The sequence below is a fragment of the Rhineura floridana genome, chromosome 12 (assembly GCF_030035675.1).
Source record: "Rhineura floridana isolate rRhiFlo1 chromosome 12, rRhiFlo1.hap2, whole genome shotgun sequence".
NCBI lineage: Eukaryota > Metazoa > Chordata > Lepidosauria > Squamata > Rhineuridae > Rhineura > Rhineura floridana.
In genome coordinates this window covers 27,859,163-27,885,138 of record NC_084491.1, presented here as the reverse complement: position 1 = coordinate 27,885,138, position 25,976 = coordinate 27,859,163, and the positions used below count along the sequence as shown (strand labels likewise).

Below are 25,976 nucleotides of genomic sequence, written 5' to 3'. Positions count from 1 at the left end.
ATCAGTAGGTGCCGAAAAGACAACAGAGATGGTGCCTATCTAATATTTAAGGGGAGAGAATTCCAAATAATAGGTGCCACTACACTAAAGGTCCATTTTCTGTATTGTGCGGAATGGACCTCCTGATAAGATGGTATCCGCAGGAGGTTAGAGGGTGGATGATCCTGTTTCTCTAGGCTGCATCTGTACTGCATTCACAGATTCCATTGGACTGTCAGTGGCCATATTTAAGAACCAGATGTGTTAGAACTGGCCTAGTATGCATTACATAGTCAAAGCCATATGCATGCCAAGTTTTAGAACAAAGCTGTTTTTTGTATGAGCTCATTATAACAATTGACTAATTAAAACAGCTGAAATTCCTGCCCTGCCTTATTCTGTGTATAGCTTGCAGATGTATAATTTAATTGACCTATGGCATGAGTTCAGGAATGAAAATTTATACACCTCAAGGCAAAATGTAAGACTTACCAAGGAGCCATAATTGAAGTGTTGCTTAGATAAATTGGTGGTGGCCTCTATACAGCCTTCCAAGCATGTATAACTTTCTCTCTAGGCATCACAATATTAATTAGCATTTCTTATAATAATGTTGGCATATATGCAACCATGTTGGCAACATGTCAGGAGAATGCATACAATTTTTGCAGTATCTTATTTGATCCATGGATTCTTACATTGCTGAGTTGCCCAATTTTCCAAACCTTCACGGTTACGAAGAATGAAAATATAACAAATGTTCAAAAGTCAGGAACAAAGAAGTAAGTGAAAGTATGTATTCACTGATTTCAATAGTCATAATTTCAAAAGGCAAGCCTCAAAATAGTACTGAAAATGTAAGGAACTCTAATAAAATAATAAATTGTCCAAAGCTCTTTTGTGGAAACCTTCATCCAGGGACATAAGAATTTAGCTTAGAGTGAATTCTTATGCCGCTGAGGAAGGTTGCCATTGAAACATGCTGGACAACTTACTATTTTATTTGAGTTCTTTACATTACCCAGTACTATTTTGAGGCTTGCCTCTTTCTGCTCCTTTGTATTTAGTGCTGCCCTCTTTTCTTTCTGAGTTGGAGTATGTGTAACATTCCATTCCTGTGCTAAATGTGTTGCAAGACACAGAATTTTCATAGTGGTTTTCTGTTACAGAAGTGGATAAATTTGCATGTGTTTGATACAACACTATCTGCTTGCAGAAATAGGCCACCTCTGTATTATGTTGCACAGTGACATCTCACAGAGAAAAGAATTTGTGCTAGTTGAAAACTCCCTGGAAAAATTCGAGAGAGGTCTTTTAAATGGCTTTTGGTGGAACATCTTTTCATCAAAATCCTTTTGTGGTCCATCTAAGAATGCTTACTTATAATAAAATCATTAGACTTTCACTAGTTGATAAATGTTGATGAGCAACAGTGAACATTAATTGTTCAAAAGCTTGGAGAATTTCAGCAGAATATTGGTTCCTCAAACCAAGAGAAATTCTGTCATGGACTTTGTGGCAAGTTGGCATATTTTTGTTCTTACCAGTTCATGCAGAAACTTGACTTGAAAAGCAAAAGCATCCTAATCTAGTAAATCAGTGGAACACTTTACCTGTTGCTTTAAATTAAACCATTTTCCAGGAAAGTGTTGTGACTTGTAGAATCTAGAAAATTTTGCTCTTATTGCAGATCTGTGATCCAAGGCGATAAAAAGCCAGTGAGTGCTTGGTATAGCCTTTATCTCAAGTATTTGGGCCAATTTAAAGTAGACTCTTATTAAAAAAAAATGTAGGCCACTTTTCCACCCAAGAAGCTTCAAAGTGGCAAATGCATACTAATAAAAGCAAACAAGGTTAAAAATGAATGTAACATAACACCACCACTATAATCTTCAAAGCAATATGTGACCACTGTTGGAACACTTATAAGAACAGACAGCTAATCAAAATAGCAAGGCATAAGAAAACAGCACATTTTTTTACAAGATGTTGAAATTTTGGATAGGGTAGACGATATGTTTGTGCAATAATATACATAAATAGTGTGGACTGATTCATTCCCACATTCAGGGCAGTGAAATTAGAACAGGTCCTTATCAGTTTAGGATTGAGCCTAAACAAGGCAAAACATTATTGCTAGATTATACAAATCTCCACATTTAACAAATCAATATAGGTGCACTTGTCTCACATTAAACAATTAAAGCATCTTTCCTATGAGGGTAGCAAGGAAATGTTAAGAACAGGTTATTTCAAAGGAATCCTGTGATTGAATCCTTTGAAGGGTTGTTGGAAATCTTAACTATCATCATCCCTAGGCTGCATAGCCCGCTGTTGTTGTAGGGAAAAGTTAGGAACTGCAGACCTTTTAGCAGTCCTAAGTGAGGTTCACCAGCCCTGAGGATGGAATCATGTGAGTGATGCAATTTCCCCATCTGGTCAGTGTGGAATATTTGGATAGCAGCAAGTATTTTTTCTGATTACCACTGAATTATTTTAAATAAAATGTTACTGGTTTGTTGCCTTAAGTTTCTGTTGGGTAGAAAAATGGGACATATATTAAATATATAAATGTTGCGGGGCCATGTTCAAATCCCTGCATAGCTGTGAAGCTCACTGTATGATTTTAGGCAAGTCACTTTCTTTAAATCTAACTTTTCTCTCTGGCAACACTCATGCATGAAGTAATGCTTAAACATATGTTCTTTATGATTATATTTGTGAGTTTTCCAGAGACCTACAGCAGATAGTATTGAATTCTAATGAGAAAATTAGCTTACAGAACAGATTTTGTGACATTTTGCAAATTCCTGCATTCCTTATTTTAATAAGTCATGCATTTAATCCTCTTCCCCCTTATTGTCCTGTGGAAAATTTGTATTCATCTAGTTGCTAGTTCTGTGTAAATTGTCCAGATTTATTATAAATATTATGGGGAACATTACTCACCTGAAACATAGTTGCTGTAGCTGACTCCTCCCTCTCTGCCCTTGGACTGTGAAAAGACCCAAAAACTGGGAGTGGGGGCTAGGGAAGGAGCAAGGAGTGTATATAGCCAGACAACAGACTGCTCAGTTGCCAGTAGTTAGACTGTGATGGGATGAAGTTCACTGTAGCTGTTCTTGCTGATGTAATGAGAATGAGAGGAGAGGGTGAACTATCTGAGAGCATTGCCATGTGTTCGGAGGGCATGAAGTCAGTTCCTTTTTGTTTTTAATGTAAGTTGCTTCAGGGACACTTCTGGATCAAAACACAGGATAGAGATCAAATAAATAGTATATCTTATTTTCCATTGACTAACCTGTCAAAATGCTTAATTTATGCTCCTGCTACACTGAGGTATTTTAATAACCTTATTTACTACATCTAGATACCACCTTTCCTCTAAGGAGCTCAAGGCGGTGTACATAATTCCCATTTTGTCCTCACAATAACCCTGTGAGGTAGGTTAGGCTAAGAGATAGTAGTAACTAGCTTCATGGCTGAGTGGGGATTCAACCCTGGTCTCCCAGGTCATAGTTTAGTGATCTAACCATTATACCACATTGGTTTTGATCAACCGTTTACTTAATGCCCACATTTAGTTACTTACGTTGCAATCCTATATACATACATGTGGGTGTAAGCCCTATTCAACTTGGTGCGACTTACATCTGAGTAGACATGCCTAATTTTGCACTATTAATCTTCTCTGTGCCTTAGTTGAAATGCTACCTGGGTAATACCATGAAAATGTCAAACTACAGACCCATTTTTCATTTTCATATATAGTTAACATGTTCTATATCATTTCAAAGCTGGTTTTCTAAAGTTTCCTTGTATGGCAACAGTTTTTCAAAATGGCATTTTACATATGAGTAAAACAACTAGAATCATGGCATGCAAGATGACTCAATTTCTCATTTTCCCCTTAATCTTCAGTTATAGACCTCTCTAGGGGAAAAATACAATACATTAATGTATTGTATTGATAGTTTTGCTTTCTCATTTGGTGAAATAAGAAATCTTGTTTCGGAACAAAATCAGATGAGCTTAGGACAATAAAACTTATGTTGGTTGAGCATGTTACATTAGTCACAGAAACATACTTTTTTTCCTCAACACATGAAAAGAAAAACCTATAATTTTTAACTTTATTCTCTTCGAGTTTGCAAGCATTAAGAATATGTGATGAGATGTTAACTGAAATGTGTTCTACATGCAACAGCTCTTGTGACCAACGGAACATCACAATGTGCAACTTACATAGATTAAAGGTGTTGCCATGTGTGTCATTTATTATTATTATTATTCAATTTATTAGTCGCCCATCTGGCTGGTTGTCCAGCCACTCTGGGCGACGTACAAGGTAAAAACAGTACATAAAACAGTTAAAAAATTTAAAAAACAGTAAGAACCTAACCCGTCCCAAAAGCCTGCCTGAAAAGCCAGGTCTTCAAGGTCCGGCGGAAGCTCATCATAGACGGGGCATGGCGTAGATCATTTGGGAGAGAATTCCACAGGGTGGGGGCCACTATTGAGAAGGCCCTCTCTCTAGTCCTCACCAGTCTAGCTGTTTTAACCGGTGGGATCGAGAGAAGGTCTTCTGAGGCTGATCTTTTAAATCCCTTTTTAGGACAGTCCTAATTATTTCCCTGATAATTTAATAATTAGGCATGTTATTTGTGACATGCTTTCAGTGTAGTGCACCTTACAGAGTTTTAACAAAGAGACAGGTCTCTGCCCTCCTCAAACTTATGATCTAAAAGACAAGATAGACAGGGGCCTGGAGGACATACTGCTTTTAGAAGAAAGATAATATATATTTTTAATATATTTAGTAATTAAATGACATGTTATCATTAAAATTCAACCTAGGTATGGTTTACAAAAGTGTAGAACTGATATTTTTCTACTTAGACCTCCACCCACTTTCTTGAAGCACGTAGCAGCTTCCTCTCAGATCTATTAAGGAGACAAATGTGTCCTGATTGGCTCTCCCTAGCTATGCTGAATAGGTGGGGTCAGGGGACATCAACCTTTCTGGACCAGAGGGTGCTGGGGGACCAGTCACAAAATACCTGCCATGGTGATGTAGCATAACATAAAATAAGAGAGTAGTCACTGAAACTTTTCCCATAAATGTATTTCATACTAGAAAAGACTTGACCTGTTGAATTTCTGCCTGCCACGTATCTGTTAAAGGCACAAGAACCCTGTTTTTCCCGAATGCTAACCCTAATCTTTGCAAAGTTTCACATTTGTCTATTGGGGAGAGGAAGATTCTTTAACATTTGCCCACACTTATTGTGTAGTAGTAGTAGTTGCAGAAAATAATTTTAGACACTTCCTGATCTCAGATGAACCCAGCACAGGAAAGATGTATCCTGGGTGCTAGGGAAAAGGGAAGGGCAAACTATGGAGATTCCAAGGACTTAAAAAAAAAAAAAAAACAGAAGCAGGGCAAGTGCGTTAACAGGGAGGGCATAATAGCAGCTCTTTAGGACCCCAGGGATTCCTGTTGCCTGCTATCCAAACAACTCTTACCAATCACAGCTCTGACTTCACTTATTGGCTAATACTGACAGGCAGGAGCAGTATGACTGGCTCATTTCACATAAATCAGTTAGAAGTGGGCATGCATATTTTACTCCATAACATTCTTTCTAGAGGGCTAGAGACTGGTTTTTTGTTTGTTTTTAAATGAAAGCTCAAATTCTGGGCTACCTGCTGGGCATGCCCGCTTATTCCCACAGGCAATGGTTTGGCAACCTTGAAAGAGGACAGCTAGAGATACAAAAATTCACCTCAGGAGCTGAAGGTGTCTTGCCTTCCAACAGACAACAGTGTAGAAGGTTGAAGGCAGTCTTGAACACAGATTAATTTTTCACATAATTTAAAATAAACACCAAAAAATACAGGGAATGGCCCTTATGAGACATGTGGTTATCCTAAAAGAGAGCACAGAAGCAGAACATCCATTGAGGTATTGGTGTCAATTAGCAACTTTCTTATTGTTGAGTTTGAGTTAGGTAAATTAAAAAGAAAAATTACTGGTGAAAATTTGTTGTGAAAATTTGTTTGATCATTAATATTAAACTCTATTCTTAAAAGAGGGGACTTCTGAGCCATTTGTCTTCCCTGTTAATGATGATAAATGTTGGGTTGAACAAATAATTGGGATGATGTCACAGCCAAGTATGAATTCCCATGGGCTTTACACCTTCCCAGATGGACTTGATGCTGACCTGCATCTTGCCAATGCATATTAAAGTGGCATATCCACAGGGCATAAGAACATAAGAAGAGCCTGCTGGATCAGGCCAGTGGCCCATCTAGTCCAGCATCCTGTTCTCACAGTGGCCAACCAGGTGCCTGGGGGAAGCCCGCAAGCAGGACCCGAGTGCAAGAACACTCTCCCCTCCTGAGGCTTCCGGCAACTGGTTTTCAGAAGCATGCTGCCTCTGACTAGGGTGACAGAGCACAGCCATCATGGCTAGTGTAATGCTGCCACCATTAGATCATCCCTTTGCCGCCCAGCAGAGCTCTTTAGGGTGGTACGAGGGCTTTTACATTCTGGCCCTCATGACACTATGGAAACATCGGAAGCCCACTGCAACGACTTTGCGGAGCACTTCCAGGATAAGATTGCTTGCATCCGTCGGGACTTAGACTCTGATGTTATGACAGTTGATTCCATTGAAGTGTCCAGAACGCGGTCTTGTCCTTCATTGTTGGATGAGTTTCAGTTGGTGCAGCTCGAGGAAGTGGACAAGGCGCTTGGAATGGCGCGGGCGACCACGTCTGCCCTTGACCCTTGCCCATCTTGGTTGGTGAAGGCCAGCAGGGCTGTAACCACCGGCTGGGCCAAAGAGGTGATAAATGCCTCCTTGAGAGAGGGAGTAGTCCCTGGTAGTCTCAAGGAGGCAGTAGTGAGACCTCTTCTAAAGAAACCTTCTTTGGACCCAGATATTTTGAACAACTATAGACCGGTGGCGAATGTCCCTTTTTTGGGCAAGTTCTTGGAGCGGGTGGTCGCCGGCCAGCTCCAGGCGCTCTTGAATGAAACCGATTATCTGGATCCGTTTCAGTCCGGTTTTAGGCCCGGTTTTGGCACTGAAACAGCCTTAGTCGCCCTGTATGATGACCTTTGTCGGGAGAGGGACAGGGGGAGTGTGACCCTGTTGATTCTCCTTGATCTCTCAGCGGCGTTTGATACCATCGACCATGGTATCCTTCTGGGGAGGCTCGCGGAGTTGGGAGTTGGGGACACTGCTTGGCAGTGGCTCTGCTCCTACTTAGCGGATCGTCGCCAGAAGGTAGTGCTTGGGGAACATTGCTCGACACCCTGGACTCCCCATTGTGGAGTCCCCCAGGGGTCGGTCTTGTCCCCCATGCTCTTTAACATCTACATGCAGCCTCTGGGTGCCATCATCAGGAGTTTTGGAGTGCGTTGCCATCAGTACGCTGATAACACGCAACTCTACTTCTCCTTTTCACCTTCTTCAGGTGAGGCTGTTGATGTGCTGAACCGTTGCCTGACCGCGATAATGGACTGGATGAGAGCTAATAAACTGAAGCTCTATCCAGACAAGACTGAGACATTGTTGGTGAGCTCTTTACCTGCCCAGATGGTGGATGTTTATCCTGTTCTAGATGGGGTTACACTCCCCTTGAAGGAACAGGTTCGTAGTCTGGGGGTCCTTTTTGACCCTTCCTTGTCGCTTGAGGCTCAAGTGGCCTCGGTGGCTCGGAATGCGTTGTACCATCTTTGTTTGGTAGCCCAACTATGCCCCTATCTGGACAGTGACGATCTCGCCTCAGTTGTTCACGCTCTGGTAACCTCTAGATTGGACTACTGTAATGCGCTCTACGTAGGGCTGCCCTTGAAGACCGTTCGGAAACTTCAGCTAGTGCAAAACGCGGCAGCCAGGTTGTTGACAGGGACCCGCTGGTCCACGCATATAACACCTGTCCTGGCCCGTTTGCACTGGCTGCCTATTTGTTTCCGAGCCAGATTCAAGGTGCTGGTTTTGACCTATAAAGCCTTACACGGTGTGGGACCGCAGTACCTTGTGGAACGCCTCTCCCGCTATGAACCTACCCGTTCACTTCGTTCAGTATCCAAGGCCCTCCTCCGGGTACCAACTCACCAGGATGCCCGGAGGATTGTTATTAGATCTAGGGCCTTTTCTGTGGTGGCCCCCGAACTATGGAACAGCCTACCTGAGGAGATACGCCTGGCGCCTACGGTACTTTCTTTTAGGCGCCAGGTTAAGACCTGGCTATACTCCCAGGCATTTTAATGTTATTATAATGTTCAATTTTAATGTCAATATGTTCTATCTAATGTTTTTGTTTAATTTGCTGTTGTTCGTCACTGATTTTATTGTATATTGTATTTTAATCCTGTTTTGTTCACCGCCCAGAGACCTACTCGCTATGGGCGGTTTAAAAATGAAACAAAATAAATAAATAAAAATAAATAAATAGTAGCCATTGATAGCCCTGTCCTCCATGAATTTGTCTAATCTTCTTTTAAAGCCATCCAAGCTGGTGGCCATTACTGCATCTTGTGGGAGCAAATTCCATAGTTTAACTATGCGCTGAGTAAAGAAGTACTTCCTTTTGTCTGTCCTGAATCTTCCAACATTCAGCTTCTTTGAATGTCCACGAGTTCTAGTATTATGAGAGAGGGAGAAGAACTTTTCTCTATCCACTTTCTCAATGCCATACATAATTTTATACACTTCTATCATGTCTCCTCTGATCTGCCTTTTCTCCAAACTAAAAAGCCCCAAATGCTGCAACCTTTCCTCGTAAGGGAGTCGCTCCATCCCCCTGATCATTCTGGTTGCCCTCATCTGAACCTTTTCCAACTCTATAATATCCTTTTTGAGAAGAGGTGACCAGAACTGTACACAACATTCCAAATGCGGCCGCACCATAGATTTATACAATGGCATTATGATATCGGCTGTTTTATTTTCAATACCTTTCCTAATTATCGCTAGCATGGAATTTGCCTTTTTCACAGCTGCCGCACACTGGGTCGACATTTTCATTGTGCTGTCCACTACAACCCCGAGGTCTCTCTCCTGGTCGGTCACCGCCAGTTTAGACCCCATGAGCGTATATGTGAAATTCAGTTTTTTTGCTCCAATATGCATAATTTCACACTTGTTTATATTGAATTGCATTTGCCATTTTTCCGCCCATTCACTCAGTTTGGAGAGGTTTTTTTGGAGCTCTTTGCAATCCCTTTTTGTTTTAACAACCCTGAACAATTTAGTGTCATCAGCAAACTTGGCCACTTCACTGCTCACTCCTAATTCTAGGTCATTAATGAACAAGTTGAAAAGTACAGGTCCCAGTACCGATCCTTGAGGGACTCCACTTTCTACAGCCCTCCATTGGGAGAACTGTCCGTTTATTCCTACTCTCTGCTTTCTGCTTCTTAACCAATTCCTTATCCACAAGAGGACCTTGCTTTTGGAGGCATTTATTGTGGGTGTCTGTCATTGAATTGTCACATGTTACATTGGTCACAGATCATTTGCCAGAAAATATTTTTTCAACAGTTTCCAATACACTTTACCATATGTTTGACACATACCCATGAATCATTAGCTGTTTATGTACGTTGCTGCCAATGGAATTTATTTTTTTATTCATACATTTATAAAACACAATTGTCTAAGTTAAGTATAAATTCTTCAGGTTCTAAAATAGTTATGTTATACCTTTTTAAAACACAATAAAAAGGAAGATTATCTCTGGCATACTTCATGATTTACTTTTGTAGTAAAGATCAATCCAGTTAACAAACAGTTTAATGTTAATTGGAGTTCAAATAATATTAGCTAAAACACAAAATATTATGAAAAGAAGCTTATAAATGTTGGTCACTATGGAATTACCACCCACATCAGGGTGGGCAACCTGTGTTCCTTGGCCTTATTTCATGTGGGTAGCAAAGAGGGGAGAAATAGGGGGAGAAAGGATGGCAGAGAGAAAAAAGGGTGTGGGGAAAAAGAAGGGATCTCCCACCCACCACTGGCTATAGCCTTGCCCAATGTCAGCATATGATCCCGAACAGATTACACTCGAGGGAGTGCAGCTCTCTACCCTGTGCTACAACTAAACAAGTTTAGCTATCAAACCAAAGTGTATAGATGCAGTTTTTCAGTTTTAAGATTATTCACAGGTTTAAGTCATGCTATACTTACCCATTTTGTGAAGATGAGATAGGAATAATAAATTGTTTAGTTTGTAGTGACTGATATTAAGCTTGTCAATAATAAATGTTATTTATTTAAACAAAATACTAGCTTTTCATTATTAAATAATCCCAAAGCAGATTACAATACCGCTAAAATACAATAAAGTCATACAATCAATTTTTCAATAAACAAAACAGGTGAGAGCACATATAAATAGCTATTTACAAAGTCCTATGGCAAAAGCTGTGTGATCTTCAGTTCCTGCTGAAAACTTATGACTGCAGCCTAAATTGAAATTACCGTTTGATATTTTTATTTATTTACCATTTACAGTGTTAAAATACTGAAGCAAATGCAAAATATAGAACATTCTCTCAGGCCAACTGATGGTCTCTTCAGGGGCCACAAGCCCCCTAGCCTGGGCTTCTTTACTTCTGCCTTCCTGCAGGGCACACAGCTGTTAATTAGCCCCAAGAAAAGTGAGGGAATAGGTGGAAGATGGCAGTTATGAAATCAGGAGGCAGGGCATGAAGACATGTCTCCTTATTTATGTTCTATCTAGCAATTTTAGAGCAAACTATTTTCAAATTTCTTAACTGCCATTCTGTTTACATACTCAAGATGATTTATGATAACAGCAGCAAAAAAGCAAAGGTAACCAAGTTGGCCTGTAAGAAACAATACCAATGTTCACAGCTGGTCACTGTCTCCATTGGGACCAACCAAAACATCACAGCAAATATGTCAAGCTTTTGAGTTCTCGAGAATTCTTCATTTGATAAGATGTTTACACAAGGTAGAGGTGAAGAGGATAAAGGTGCTTGTTTGGAGTTTGTTTGGGGGGGGTATAGAAATTAGTCTGATGAAGCCATGAGGTCAGGTTGTAGACTCTGTTTTCAACTTGGAGCTTGCAAGCTGAATAAGCTCCTCCTAGCCAAGTGCTGCAGATACCAGGTTACACACCTAGACTTCTCAGATAAAGAAGCAATGGCTGCTCCCTATTTCTGAGACATTAAAGTTTGGCTTGTCACCCATATCTGTCACCCCTCTCCCCAAAAGTAAGAATACCGTAAGTTCTTCATCTGAAATAGTTACTAATGTGAAACATTTGAAAGAATACTATAATTTTAAATGTAATACAAATTAGTTTGCTAGTCTATATATTTTTGTTCTAAATTTAGAAAACTTTAAACTCCACTGTGAATGTGCACGCACATATATACTGCCTTCATTCTTGGTTTGAAAAAGTACTGTTGAATTACTTTTTCCATGAAATCTCACAGATTCACTGAAAGCCTAGTACTAATACTGGAACTACAAAATTGCTTACCAACCTAGTTGAAGGAGTCAGTCTCTGAAGCTAGTAACCTCTCTTTCACTCTCCCCTCCCTTCTACATCTGTCTTTTAAAATCAGTTTTGCAAGTTTCTTGTCCATAGGCATGTTGAATGCCTGACTTTTTGTAATCCAGTAATACACAAAAATAGAAGTTGTGGTTCCTGCCTTGAATGGAACAGTGGGGTTTTTTTACATTAGGTTGTGACTAAATTAAAACATTCTTTGAGCTCACTTCCTTCTTGGAGTGTAATTAGGAACACACTGATTCTTATTGCAGCTGGCAGCCTCTCACTATTGCCTTTTTCTGCATGTGACCCCCATGGTCTTGATGACCTTTCCTGGGGTTAGTCACGGGCCTTTTTCCTTGTGATGGGCTAGAAGTGGCTCATGTGGAGTTGATTATTTCCTTGTTTGTCTGGTCTTTTTGGTGCCATAACTTCAAGTCATTTCCATTTTCTCCTCTGTTTTTGGCTGACCACAGTGAAAGGAAATGCTTTTGCTGGCGACAGGATTGGTTTGCATGCTTGGCTGACCTGATTGAGCCTGTGAAAAGGTGGGGGTGCAGAGAAACAAACCCCAAAAGTCCTACATTTCCTTGCTATAATTTGATACTTGGTAGTGATTATTAAACATCTAAAATCTGCCTAAATTTACATTTTCCTTATCCAGTCTCCCCTTTAGTTATTAATTCACAACAGCTTTTCCCCCCCAAACAGGCCTATACGAGAGAATGTATTAGTGTCAATTGTACATAATTGCCTCAAGGGATTTTACAATTCCCAAAAGAGTGAAGAAATCGACTCTGGGTTAGTAGTTAAAACTGATGGTCAGCAAGTCAGTTGCTACTAGCCTACATCTAACCACTCCTTGTAAGCAAACAAACAAAAACTAGTGAATTGCATATGCCAGCTGTTACACTCATTTTGTCAGACCTCAGGAATACAGAAGGAAAACTGTGATCAAAGCGTTTGGGAATCCCAGAGGAGCCATACTAAGGAATGCCTTTTTCTTAAAATACTGTAGACTTCGCTACTTTTGCTTTAAACGTTGCTCAGTGTGAAACTTAATTATCCATCTTCACTTGCCAAAATTAAAACTCTGTTACATATGCATTACTGACAGATGTAGTAGGATCTAGATTGGCTTTTGCTGGTGCAGGGATGAAAGTGGAACAAGATGTCCCTTTGCACAATGTTTTATATAGATTGAGATAATGTAACTCTGAAATTGCAACAGAATGAAATAAGCAGCATTCATAACATGACATTTCTCTGTAGCACTAAGCTTTAATTTTTCAAAGGTATTGACTTGCACAGGTAGTATCATTTGCTGTCTCAGAGCTGTCTACTCCTAACCTCTGTTATATCTAGATAGAAGAGCACTGACCTACATTCATAGCTGTTTAAAAATATGACAAAACAATGTATCTGAAGTCCTTTGAACACTCTGGAGTGCTATATAGATTGATTATTATTTCTTCAGATAATGTTTTCAAAGAGCAGAGCTTTGTTGTAATTCATCTGAAGCAAATTAGCTCCTTCTCATAATCTCATTTGAGAGTTGAGATAACAAAAGGAATATTGTCTGGCTTCTGGGAATTTTAATCTTACTAATTTTTGAGACTTGATGCCACTTCTAGATTGATAATATCCTTATTTGTTGAAGCACTTCAAAAATGGTCTAAAAGATTCAAATGCAGAATATTTTTAGAGTTTAAACTTATACATATATAGAAGGTACAAATGTTTGTATTAATCAACTACAATGACATAGCACAGAAATATCATACAATACTTGTTTTGGACCATAATGTTAACTGACTATAATGTTAACTGCAGAATTTCTTCCAGATATCTCTAAAAATGTTGTTCACTTGTTTATTATGAAATAATTATAGTTGCAGTGTTGGACCAGATTTAGTCATAAACAAATATGTGGGATGGAAATTTTTCCAGTGCTTAATTTTTCTATAGAAACTTTTTCATTTCATCAGTTCATTAGTAACAATGAATGGATGCCAATTGCAAATGCAGTAGTGAGCAAGCCTGTCAGTTCTATTGGTTTTTAGTTTTGTTTACTAAATACAGGTAAAATAAGCATGCTCCATTAGATTACTCTCTAGGGACATCAGAAAAATTTCCAATGCAAATTACCCTATGTAGAGTAGGGCAGTTTGCATAGGGAAAAAAATCCAATCCAGAATTTTCTAGAAAACCAACATCACCAATCATAATTTAAGTACCAGCTTGTTCACTGTGGTTAAAATAGTGAATAAACAATAAGTAGTGACATATTGGAAACTGAGATTAATATCCAAAAGTATATTTAATTCTACACCCAATATAAATGTGGGCACCTCATGCTGTCACTTTCTTGAAGAATTGCCACTGGTTTTAAGGAACAACCCACCTGTCCTCTACAAGCTGCAAACTCATTACATCCTTAATCTAGTATATCAATGTAAGGTAGTGATGGCCAGTGAAAGGCAGTTGACACTTAACAAAGATGTTGGTCTTTCCTTTTGGCTTCAGGCTAGGATTTAGTACTGAGATTGCTGTGGTTGCCCTAGTAGATGATCTATGCTGGGGGAAAGACCAGGGTATCATAAATGTTGATTTTTTCCAGATCTTTCAGTGGTCTTTGGCATCATTGGCCATGGATGTTGCTGTGAGGTTCCTGAATGTGAACCTGGGGAACTGTTGTTCTTTGGCAGCACCCTTGTAGGGTCATTCAGGGATTCATACTGTCTCCCATGTTTTAATATTTATGTGAATTCTCTAGGTGAGTTCGTTTAGAAACTTCAAGTCAGTGACAATATGCATACAGCACACGGTTCTGTTTTGGTCTTCCTTCATAGCCGGATGATGCTTCCTCTTTCCTGGGCACCTGCATTGGGTTGATAATAGACCAAATAAATCCAGACAAGGACAGAGTTTCTCATGGTGTCCAACCTTAATTCCAGTGAAGTGATGGAAATCCTTGCTTAGGATAAGGTTTACACTTGCCCTAAAAATCAGGTTTACAGAGGAGTATTGTTGGATCAGAGCTTGTCCTAGACGATCAGATTAAAATCCACCAGCTACGCCCCTTCCTGGGGAAGAATGGGATTCAAACAGTAAGAATACATCAGTCTATCCACAACCACTTTCCAGTTGCCTATGGGAAACCCACCAGCAGAATATAAGCACAATAGCCCAGCTACTGGTATTCAGAGGCAAAGTGCCTTTGATCCTGAAGCCATTGATAGTGTTATCCATGAATTTGTCTAAACCCTTTTAAACCCATCTAGGTTGGTGGCCATCAGCACATCTATGGTAGCCAATTCCGTAATTTAACTATGTGCTGTAGGAAAACATGCTTCCTCCTGTCAGTTCCAAATCTTCCACCATTCAGCTTAATTGGAGGACCCTGGGTACTAGTATTTATGAGAGAGGAAGAAAAACGTTTTCCAAGCACTACTCATCACAATACATCTCTGCCATATTCTCCATTACTTACCTTTTTCTAAATGAAAAAATCTCAAATGTAACCATTCTTCCGAGGGGGGTTATTCCAGCCTCCAGATCACTTTGGTTGCCCATTTCTGGACCTTTTTCTTTTGTACAATATTCTTTATATATAGACCTGTGCACAATATTTCAAGTGTGGGTGCACTATGGATTAGTATAAAGACATTATGATATTGGAAGTATTATTTTAATCCGCTTTTATAATTATCTCTAACATGGAATCTTGCTCTTTCACAACTGCTACACCTTAGGTTATCCTTCACTGAGCTATCCATCACAACCCCAAGCTCTCTCTCCTGGTCAGTTACGGCCAGTTCATACCCCATCAGGGTGTATGTGAAGTTAGGATTGTTTTGTCCCAGTGTACATCATTTTAATATTTACTTACATAATTTGCCATGTTACCCATTCCTCTAAATTGGAGAATTCCTTTTGGAGCTCCTCACAATCCCTTTTTGTTTTTACCACTGTGACTATAATTTGTTGTTGGCAAATTTGACTGCTCACCTCTAATTACACATCATTTATAAAAAAAAGCAGTGGTCCCAATGCAGATCACTAAGGGACCCCATGTTTTACATCCCAGTTCATTTCCAGGCACAATTTAAAGTGTAAGGTTTAAAGCCCTAAACAACTTGGGGTCAGGTACTGCGTGCTCAAATGTACCTAAAACAAACCTTAAGGTCCCCTTCTCTAGATATTTCTGATATAGCATCCCAGTTATGGAATAACTTTTCCAGGAAGGCTTGCATGATGCCATCTTCGTGGTGTTTTCAGATCCATATGATTACTTTTCTGTTTATCCAGATTAATGGCAATTCATGTTGAGTTATCTGCCGTCTACCTACTAGTTTTGTCTTTTAAAATAAAATATAACTTGTTAGGATTCACCTGCTCACCTCCTAATGTGATTTATGAAGGACTGCCTTAGCCTGTATAGACTTCTCAGTTCACTGCAGTTTGCTGATGGGACCCTCCCTAACTGTACCATGACCTACAGAGGGGTGCAGAGGAAGGGCTTCTGCTTTGTGGCATCTACCATGATAAAAAGCTATCCCTATTGAGATCAGGTGAACATCAACTGTGGGGTGTTTTTTCCCACAAGCTGAAGACATACCTGTTCTCCCAGGCATTCCCTGACCCTTAATGTTATTAATACTCATCATTGTGATGATTTTACTGATGATTCTTACTGAATTGGTTAAAGTTTATTGTGTGAATTGCTTTTTTATCTGTCTCTTAAAGGATCATGGTGTCGATCTTTTATTAAATAAATTAATCTGCCAGCAATGCTATGTGTTCCACATAGGGCATACAAGCCAGTCTGTATGCCAAGATTTCCTGAAGTGGTCAGTATTGACCACCTGAGGTTGATGGGACTTTGCTGGGGTCCAGATAGGCCTGGGGTGGTAAGGACATCTATGGGGTATCGTGCAAAAAATCTTATTAGGAACTATAAGCCTCAGAAATAAAGGGCACAGACATGTACAAAGTGCACCTCCCTTGCCAGTGAGGAACCTCTGTATTTAATAAGATCATTCCACAATACAAGAGCATTCCTTTTTTTTTTTTTTACATTTTATGATTCCTAGTAGTGGTGATTGATTAATAAATATTGATTATATATTGATATTTCTTTACTTTATTTCATTTACATGCCTAAGATTTTGGGCTGGGATCAATGGCAACTTTACAAGCTTATGAAGGGGTCAATGAACTCAGAAGTTTGGGAAACCCTCCTCTGTGCAAAAGCCAGTGGAGGAGTATTTCGATAATGACCTTAAATACTATCCTGGAGCAAAGGAAGGTACAGAGGGAGACTAGCTTGCCAGTGCCAGGGTGCTGTTTTTTGAATTAAACATGTAGTAATCACTGTCATATTGTTCGGCATTTCATTTTCCTCTGACTTCACTTTTTACAATCCATTCCAAACACACACCTCTGTAACTCAGGATAACACTTCATGTATTTGATGGAGTCCACAAAAACTTGTGCCATAATAAATTACAGTCTTTAAGGTGTACAAAAGACTGACACAGCTACTCCTCTGGAAATTATTAGGATTCTGTTTATTCTACCGATATTTGATACTGCTGTGTTTGTAAGCTGTCTTGAGGACCTAAATGGTGGAAAGGCAGGGTAATTAAGAAGTGTTGCTTGCTGCTCTTGAGAATAGAAATGCCTTTGTAAATACCATGCCAAAATGTACCCCATGATTAGTGCTTAGCTGGAAAGTGTTCTGTCCCTGCCTTGATTGATGCAATACTAAAATCAGAAGGCTTTTGTGTCTGTGAATTACTGTGTTCTGATAGAAAGAATAATGAGCACCATAACATTTTGTTTAGTTTGGAAACTAATCTGCCAATAATAAATCAAGTCTGATCAGAAAGCCACTTAAGTGGTTGCTGGATGAAGACAGTGTGGCAGGAAAAAAAAAGCTTCAACGAGCAAACATAAAATAAACTTCTTGAATAAGAATCATAAATTATTTTCTGTTATTAAACACAACTATACACATATAAACATGGCTGTGTGTGTTTTGTATGTTCACTTTTGTGACAAACAGTAAAATCAGTGGTTTGTACAGGTTGTGTGAATTTGCTTCACTTAACTTTATATAATTTCCTTCTGTTGGACACTATTGCTCCACCCAAACTTTTAATTAACAATGCCTTGGACCTCAGATTTTTCATCAGGTGTTGCCCACCACTTTAAAGCATATCTTCGAAACATATGGACTAGAAACTTGCTCTTTTAAAATTAAAGTTGAAATTCCATAATCCCTGTGGAGTTGCTACAATTTTCTGGAGGACGTATATAACGTACTGCTGCCCTGTGACATCAGCAGCAAGAGACAGTATAAGTATCCTTTTGCTTCTACCACCAGATAGAGAAGCAAGGACAACTGGAATGTTTCATCCCCTCCATCCCAGAAAGAACAACGTGGCAAAGGGAATACCACCCTGGCCTTAGCTGTCAGCCATCTTAGTTTTCCCCCTCCCTGCCAGAAAGAACTCTGCTCCACCTACCTGTGATTGTGATTGCTGTACTGTAGTATGAAGAAGATCACTCTGGCTTCCTTACTGACCAGAGGACTAATGACCATTGGGTGGTTGCATCCCAGCTTAGAACAACCACAGGGGAAGATCAGACTTGTGTCTTAAAATCTCACCAGTTCAGTCTGGCAATATCAAACTGATCTTCTTCTAACTTTTGTTCTGCTGGCTGTTCTGGTTGTTCTGCTGGCTGATTGTGAGTGTGTATGCTGTGAGTGTTTGTGTGATGTATGGTGTATGCTGCAAGGGTGTGTGGTGACGTGTCATTATGTGCCTGGGAGAGAGGAATCATAGTCAGGAGGAATTTGTGGGGGCCCCAATAGGCGTAGTGACAGGTAAAGGGAGATATCACTCTGTGTGGAAGACAGGCCAGGTGAGGGGAACGCAGCCCAGACAGTTGACGGCTGTCCCGTGTTCCGGTCCTCCAGACATCCACAGGTATGCGGGATGTCCTATCAGCCAGCTCTCTGATCTCCGGATGCTGCTTTTTAATGCCAGATTGGTACATAATAAGACCGCCCTCATACATGATTTAATTGTGGATGAGGCAGCCGATCTGGCATACATAACTGAGACCTGGGTGGGTGAGCAGGGAGCAATTGGTCTCTCTCAGCTGTGCCCACCAGGATACTCAGTCCAGCATCATGGTAGATCTGAGGGCCGGGGAGGGGGGGTTGCTGTGGTCTATAGGAGTTCCATCCCCCTCTTCAAGCACCATGTCCATGTAACTACGGGCCTTGAGTGTTTGTACCTCGAGCCGGGCCAGAGGGACAGATTGGGGATTCTATTAGTGTACCGCCCATCCCGCTGCCTAACAGACTCCCTGACTGAGCTGACGGAGGTGGTCTCGGAGGTTTTGTTGAGATCCCCTAGACTATTGGTACTGGGTGATGTCAACATTCATGCCGAGGCCATCTTATCTGGGGCGGCTCAGGACTTCATGGTCTCCACGACGACCATGGGGCTGTCCCAATACACCACCGGCCCAACTCATGTGGCAGGTCACACTCTGGACCTGATTTTTGCTACGGGACATGATGATAGTGATCTGTGTATAGGGAGCCTTACATCGGCTCCTTTGTCATGGACAGATCACTGCTTGTTGAGGTTTAGACTCACAACGACTCTTCCCCTCTGCAAAGGTGGGGGACCTATTAAGATGGTCCGCCCCTGGAGGCTGCTGGATCCTGATGGTTTTCAAAAAGCTCTGGGGAGTTTTCCGGCTGATAAGGCTGGCACTCATGTTGACACCCTGGTCGATCTGTGGAATGCGGAAATGACCCGGGCAGCTGACATGATCGCTCCTGTGCGCCCTCTCCTTTGTAGAGCTCATACAGCTGAGGGCGATGAAACAATATAGGAGACGGCTTGAGTGCAGATGGAGACAGACTCCTGACGAATGCAACTTTGCACTGGTGAGTGCTTATAATAAGACGTATTTTGGGGCGGGGCGGGCAGCAAAGAAACAACATATCACTGCCTCTATTCAATCCTCTATCTCCCGTCCGGCAGAGCTGTTTCAAACTGTTAGAGGGCTCTTACACTGTGGCCCTAAGGACGTGATGGAATCTTCTAAAGTTCGATGTGACGAATTTGCCAAGCACTTCCAGAATAAAATCTCTTGCATTCATCAGGACTTAGACTCCACTGTTATAGCAGTGGAATCAAATGAGGTCTCCGGAGCACAGTCTGGTCATACTTTGTTGGATGAGTTTCAATTGGTGCAGCTTGAGGACGTTGACAAGGTGCTTGGACAGGTGTGTGCAACCACTTCTGTGTTAGACCCTTGCCCCTCTTGGCTAATAAAAGCTAGCAGGGATGGCACTGCCGGCTGGGCCAGGGAAGTGATTAATGCCTCACTATGTGAGGGAGTGGTCCCGCACTGCCTTAAGGCGGCGGTGGTGAGACCGTTTTTGAAGAAATCCTCCCTGGACCCAGATAATCTGAATAACTATAGGCCGGTAGCAAATGTGCCATTCCTGGGCAAGGTTCTGGAAAGGGTGGTTGCATCCCAGCTCCAGGCACTCTTGGATGAGGCCGATTATCTGGATCCATTTCAATCGGGTTTCAGGCCCGGTTTCGGTATGGAGACAGCCTTGGTCGCCCTGTATGATGACCTCTGTTGGGAGAAAGACAGAGGGAGTGTAACTCTGTTGATTCTCCTTGATCTCTCAGCAGCTTTTGATACCATCGACCATGGTATCCTTCTGGGGAGGCTCGCGGATTTGGGAGTTGGAGGCACTGCCTGGCAGTGGTTCTGCTCCTATCTTGCAGGTCATCTCCAGAAAGTAGTGCTTGGGGAGCACTACTCGATACCCTGGGTGCTCCAATATGGAGTTCCGCAGGGATCAGTTCTGTCCCCCATGCTCTTTAACATCTATATGAAGCCGCTGGGTGCTGTCATCAGGAGTTTTGGAGTGCGTTTTCATCAGTATGCTGATGATACACAGCTCTACTTCTCCTTTTCATCTTCTTCAGGTGAGGCTGTCAAGGTCCTAAACCGATGCTTGGCCGTGATAATGGACTGGATGAGAGCGAACAAATTGAAGCTCAATCCAGACAAGACTGAGATGCTGATAGTAAATGGATCCCCTGACCAGTTGGACGTTCTACCTGTTCTGGATGAGGTTACACTCCCCCTGAAGGAGCAGGTGCGCAGCTTGGGAGTCCTTCTGGACCCGTCCTTGTCACTTGAGGCGCAGGTGGCCTCGGTGGCATGGAGTGCTTTTTACCAACTTAGGCTGGTAGCCCAGCTACGCCCGTATCTGGACAGGGAACATCTTGCTTCAGTTGTCCATGCTCTGGTAACCTCAAGATTGGACTACTGTAATGTGCTTTACGTGGGGCTGCCCTTGAAGACGGTTTGGAAACTGCAGCTTGTGCAGAATGCAGCGGCCAGATTAATAACTGGGACCAAACGATCGGAACATGTGACACCGATTCTGGCCCGCTTGCACTGGCTGCCTATATGTTTCCGGGCCCGATTCAAGGTGCTGGTTTTAACCTATAAAGCCTTACATGGCACGGGCCCGCAATACCTGATGGAACATCTCTCCCGATATGACCCTACCCGTACACTATGCTCAACATCGAAGGCCCTCCTCCGGGTGCTTACTCAGAAAGACGCCCGGAAGGCGACTACAAGAAAGAGGGCCTTCACGGTAGCGGCCCCCAAACTGTGGAACACCCTTCCTGACGAGGTACGCCTGGCGCCTACTTTACTATCTTTTCAGTGCCAGGTGAAAACCTTCCTCTTTGCCCGTCCATTTTAATATTTTAATATTTTATTATTTTAATATTTTTTTAAATATTTTAGTATTTGTATTTAATGTTGTAAAGATAGTTATATGTTCCATCTCTTTTTTTTTTCGTATTACTTTTGATTTGTATTTAATATGTGCTTATTATGTTAATCTTGCTTTTGTTGTATGTTTAAATTGTTGATTTGGTGATTAGGTGGTTTTTTAAATTGAATGTAAATACCGCCCAGAGAGCCTTGCTATGGGCGGTATAAAAATTGAAATAAATAAATAAATAAATAAATAACTTTTACCCTCATTTGTATGTATATCCCTTACTTTATAAAACTAAGGGCAGTGCCTGTGCCTTGCTTTCATCTCTGTACAGGATCTGTCACCAGCATTGTGTATTGACTGATTATATGATCTACTTTGGGAGACAATTTTTGTATGAAAAGCTATATAAACACATGTAGCCTGACTATGTAGCAAAAAGTCCACTTCAGGCTGTTCTTTTCATTGGTTGACTTCTGGTGTGAATACATCTGATTTTGTACACTTAGTACAACACTGATTTTTTAAAAAAAAATGTTAAAAGGCAGGTATAACAGAGATAATATAGTCCACTAGATGACTTTTGATAAAAACTTTGATACAAAGCCTGTGAATTCATGGGTTAAATGATAAAGAATATACTTTCTATTGCATTCTGTGCATAAACAGATGGGGGAGGAGTTTGCAGAGAGAAAAACACTGCTTCCCATCCTCTTAAAGTTCCAAATGTTTACTTCTCACATGCTTCTCAGATGGTTCTAGTACTGAATAAACAAAAAATAAACCAAAGCACACTTGTATAGGGTTATTTCCATCTGCATTAAATGAAACCTGAAATCTAAAGGGTTACACATAAAGATGAGCTAAATACCTTGGATTATGTGTATGCGGGTATCCCCCTTACAAATTCATTAGGAGTTTTGGCTAGCAAGTAATATAGAAAATGCGAAGTTCCTGCTTGTTTGAGTGTAGTTCACTTCTACATTGGACATTCTAATGAAATAAGGTATATAATTATTTTGTGTAGTTTATCAAAACCTTTGTCCATGCCAGACATGGAATATTACTGGCAGATTTGGTGCTAGCAGTACCTCTCTGCAGTGAACAAAAACACGACAGGATACCTGCATTTTTTCTTGTAGGCATATTGTGCATCCTAAAATGATTTTCAGCTAGAATTACAGGCAATTTGAACCAGGTAATGAAAAACAGGTCAGTTCATGGGGCTTGCTTTCCATGAGTGACTCTGCTGAAGACCCAGTGGATCACAGCCATAATACGCCAAATACTTTGACCTTCTAATCAAAGTAAAGCTATGTTGTAAAAAATGAAAAGCACCTCACCTTTTCCTAATCTTAGAGCACAGTATACTCAAAATCTTGTATAATGCAACTAATCCTGAGATGAATGTGTCTTTGCAACAAGGACTGCCTTCTATGTAGTGAATTCTAGAGTACATTTCCTTCAGAGGTAGCTCCCAGAATTAATCCTTGTTGGGTTGAAACACATTAGGATGGTTTCCTTAACATAGAAGGCCATAGGAAAGTTTTAACTGCTTAAGGAAATCCAGTTTTAAGGAGTTCAGTCTTTACATGTGTTCAATAAACTGCATTTACCTTTACAGGTAAAACAAAATGGATGTTCCAGTTATACATATTTCCATCTGTCAGATTTAGCAATGAGAGTCTCTTGAGCAGGTGTAGAATCTTATTTTGCAAAGTGTATTTGACCCATGCATAGAGAAAAGCAGTTGGAGATTAGTAAAGCTTGCCAGTTAAATGAACGGCTGATCCAAAAGTAGTAGCTGAGACATGATAATTTGTGTTTGAAGTCAGAACTACTGTTGACATGCTAAAATGTTTTATTTTTAATGTAACTGAACTATTGTCATTAACCTGGGTGGTGGGGCATTCTGTAGATAGCAAAATGTGTGATAAATATTGCATACAAGGACCATGTACAGTCAAAAGTTAGAAATAATGATACTCTGGGCCACATGCATACTCCTACAAGTAAAAACAGTACAAATTCTTTAAATTTAGGCATGTGCTGGTTTAAAGTCTCTACTCTGCTTAGCCTTACCTGTAGTATCTTGTGACATAAATTTCCTGTTCTTTAAGACTTTTCATTTTGTGTCTCAGTACTACTGTAGTACATTATTTAAAACAAGAAAGACAGTATCTTAAACTTGATGTCTACATCTCTTCTTTTCAGGCTCCTCAGTGATTCATATTACTCTGAAGCTGTTTGCCATTAACCTTTCTAACCTGGCACTATGCATCCTGATCCTGGACTTTTACAAGAACTACTTTTTCTTATAGTTACCATTTTCTTCTCAGCGACAGCTTCAGGTATGTTTGCCTTCCTGAACTGCCACATGTTCCTAACGTTCTTCTACAGGCAAAGGTTGCTTCCACACAGAAGTTTACTGTGGAACCAGAGCTGCTCAAGCACAAAAGTTTTTTGCACCATCCACAGGATGTTGTCATTGTCATCAGCAATTTTTTTTTACACTTAGTCTGGATTTCCTCTTACTATAGAAAATTTGTTAAGTAGTATTAACCTGTTTTACATCCACGTTCACAGCTGGTGTAGAAGTTCATTAGAGCATCTTGTTTGTCGTGTGTGGTGACATTTTGGTATGTTTGGTCTCTTGTCACCATACCCCTACTTTGTGTATGCCTCAACCTACACAACCTAACCATTTTGTTTCCTGCATCCAAATAATACAATTTGGTGGGAAGGGAGAGGAGGGGAATTCCATTCACTTGCAAATGTGCGTGCCCGTCAATACACATCTTGGAGGGTGCGTGCGTGTGTGGCGCTGACGTGGCACGCAAGGAGGGGGCGGGGCGGCCAATGGTTATTTAAACCCGCGCCTCCGGCTTCCCGCCCTCCTTTGAATTTGGCAGCACACAATCATGCACACAGATAAATTAGATCAAGACAACCTGCTTTCTAGATATGTCTTCATGTGGAAGAGACTTACGCTTCTGTTAACATCTGGTAATCAAGATAAAAATCTTCTACCTATATTTAAAACCAACTTTTAAAAAAGATCAGTCAAAGCATTTAGAACTAAATTTCATGATACCACTTATGATTATCATAGATAGCTTTGTAGTCTAGCTCCAATTTATTCAAAGTGGTTTCTGACACTACTTGGTTATGAGAGAGGTGTAAATTGAACTAAGGTAATTGTTTTTTGTTCTAGTCTGTAGTGCTGTTGCGTGAAACATGCACAAATATTGAGGCTAGATATAAAACTTAAAATATTATAAAATGGTCTCTGTAAGAGATACATATAAAATATGTTTACTTCACCTTTTCATATATACTCAAAATGACCTGCTAACAGTTAAAGGGATTGGTTGCCTTAAGTGTGTGTGTCTTTCTTTTCTAGACTTGATTCCTCGCTTTGTTTCTGAACCCCTGTCTACTATCCAGAAACCTGGTGCAACTGTAATGCTTCATTGTTCTGCGGAGCCCTCTACAGCTCATGTATCTTGGCTATTCAATGGAGAGAAATTACGCAAGAAAGTGGAGCCAGTAGACCTACAGCCAGGATACCTGACAATCTTCTCCCTTAGTCCTTCAAATTCTGGCACATACCAATGCATAGCCAATAACAGCATTGGTGCAATTATTAGCAGGCCTGCAACAGTATCTATTGCCTGTAAGTTATATTTTTCTTTATGGTAAAACTGAGCTGATTACCCTTTTATGATGTTTTAGTCCTTTTATTTGCCCATATTTTGTTTACCACGTGCATGCAGTTAACCTTTGGGAGCAAGGGATGATCTTTGTTAGAAGCATAGAGTGAAACAAAATCTCAGTTCTGTGGCTTACTCCCAAAGATGCCTGCATAATATAGAAAGAAAACTAGTAATACCTGTTCCAGTAAATATTAGTCCTTTTTAAACATTATTATATTGCAACTTATAAGCATGTTTTGGAGAGGGAGTTCGTGGTAAAAAGAAATCTTATCTGAAGCTCTGCTTAAATACTTTCTGGATTTTAAGCAGAAGAGACAAATTTCACCAGTTCTACCTGAGTTGAAAGAGGAGAACAACAGCAAAAACGAGTGTGTTCTTAAGAAAAGCTCGTTCATTCCATGGGAATTGTTATTCTTTATATTATAAACTATATTCCATGTATTGCGGCTGATCAACTCTGCACATTTTAGATTTACATACACAACATTAAATAAATGTTACAAGGGCTTCAACAACATCATCCCATGTACATTTTTGTCTTTTGAAAACCCCTCTTGTGAAAAATATTCCTAAATTGAGGGTGATTTGGCTGTTTGGAATCTGAGGTAAAATGCTTGAATTGTCTTTGTAAGCCTGGGATTGAAGAATCTCCGTTATAAAGAAGATGTGTCTATGAAGCATGTCCCAGATATGCAGAAGAGAAAAGTTTCTCATAATTGAGATGGGTAAGTGTTTTTGTAGAGTACTGACCCATAGCAAGATTCTCTTGAGAACTTATAAAGGTCAGCCTGTCAGCACTGACGAACTCTGCTAGCCACAACAAGTTGTGAACTGTACTACTTGCAGGTGAAATAGCTATGATGGAACTGCTGCTTTGCTATATT

General features: G+C 40.5%; 1 protein-coding gene across 4 annotated transcripts in view; it reads left to right on the top strand.

The window, feature by feature from the left end:
* CDON (cell adhesion associated, oncogene regulated) overlaps nt 1-25,976 on the top strand; it is a 157,481-nt gene that overhangs the window by 89,498 nt on the left and 42,007 nt on the right. For all 4 annotated transcript variants that reach the window (XM_061593447.1, XM_061593446.1, XM_061593448.1 and 1 more), the window contains 2 exons: nt 23,591-23,727; nt 24,780-25,052. In XM_061593447.1, the coding sequence (XP_061449431.1) occupies nt 23,652-23,727; nt 24,780-25,052 (349 nt within the window). In that variant the 5' untranslated portion in view covers nt 23,591-23,651. The remainder of the gene's footprint in view (nt 1-23,590; nt 23,728-24,779; nt 25,053-25,976) is intronic.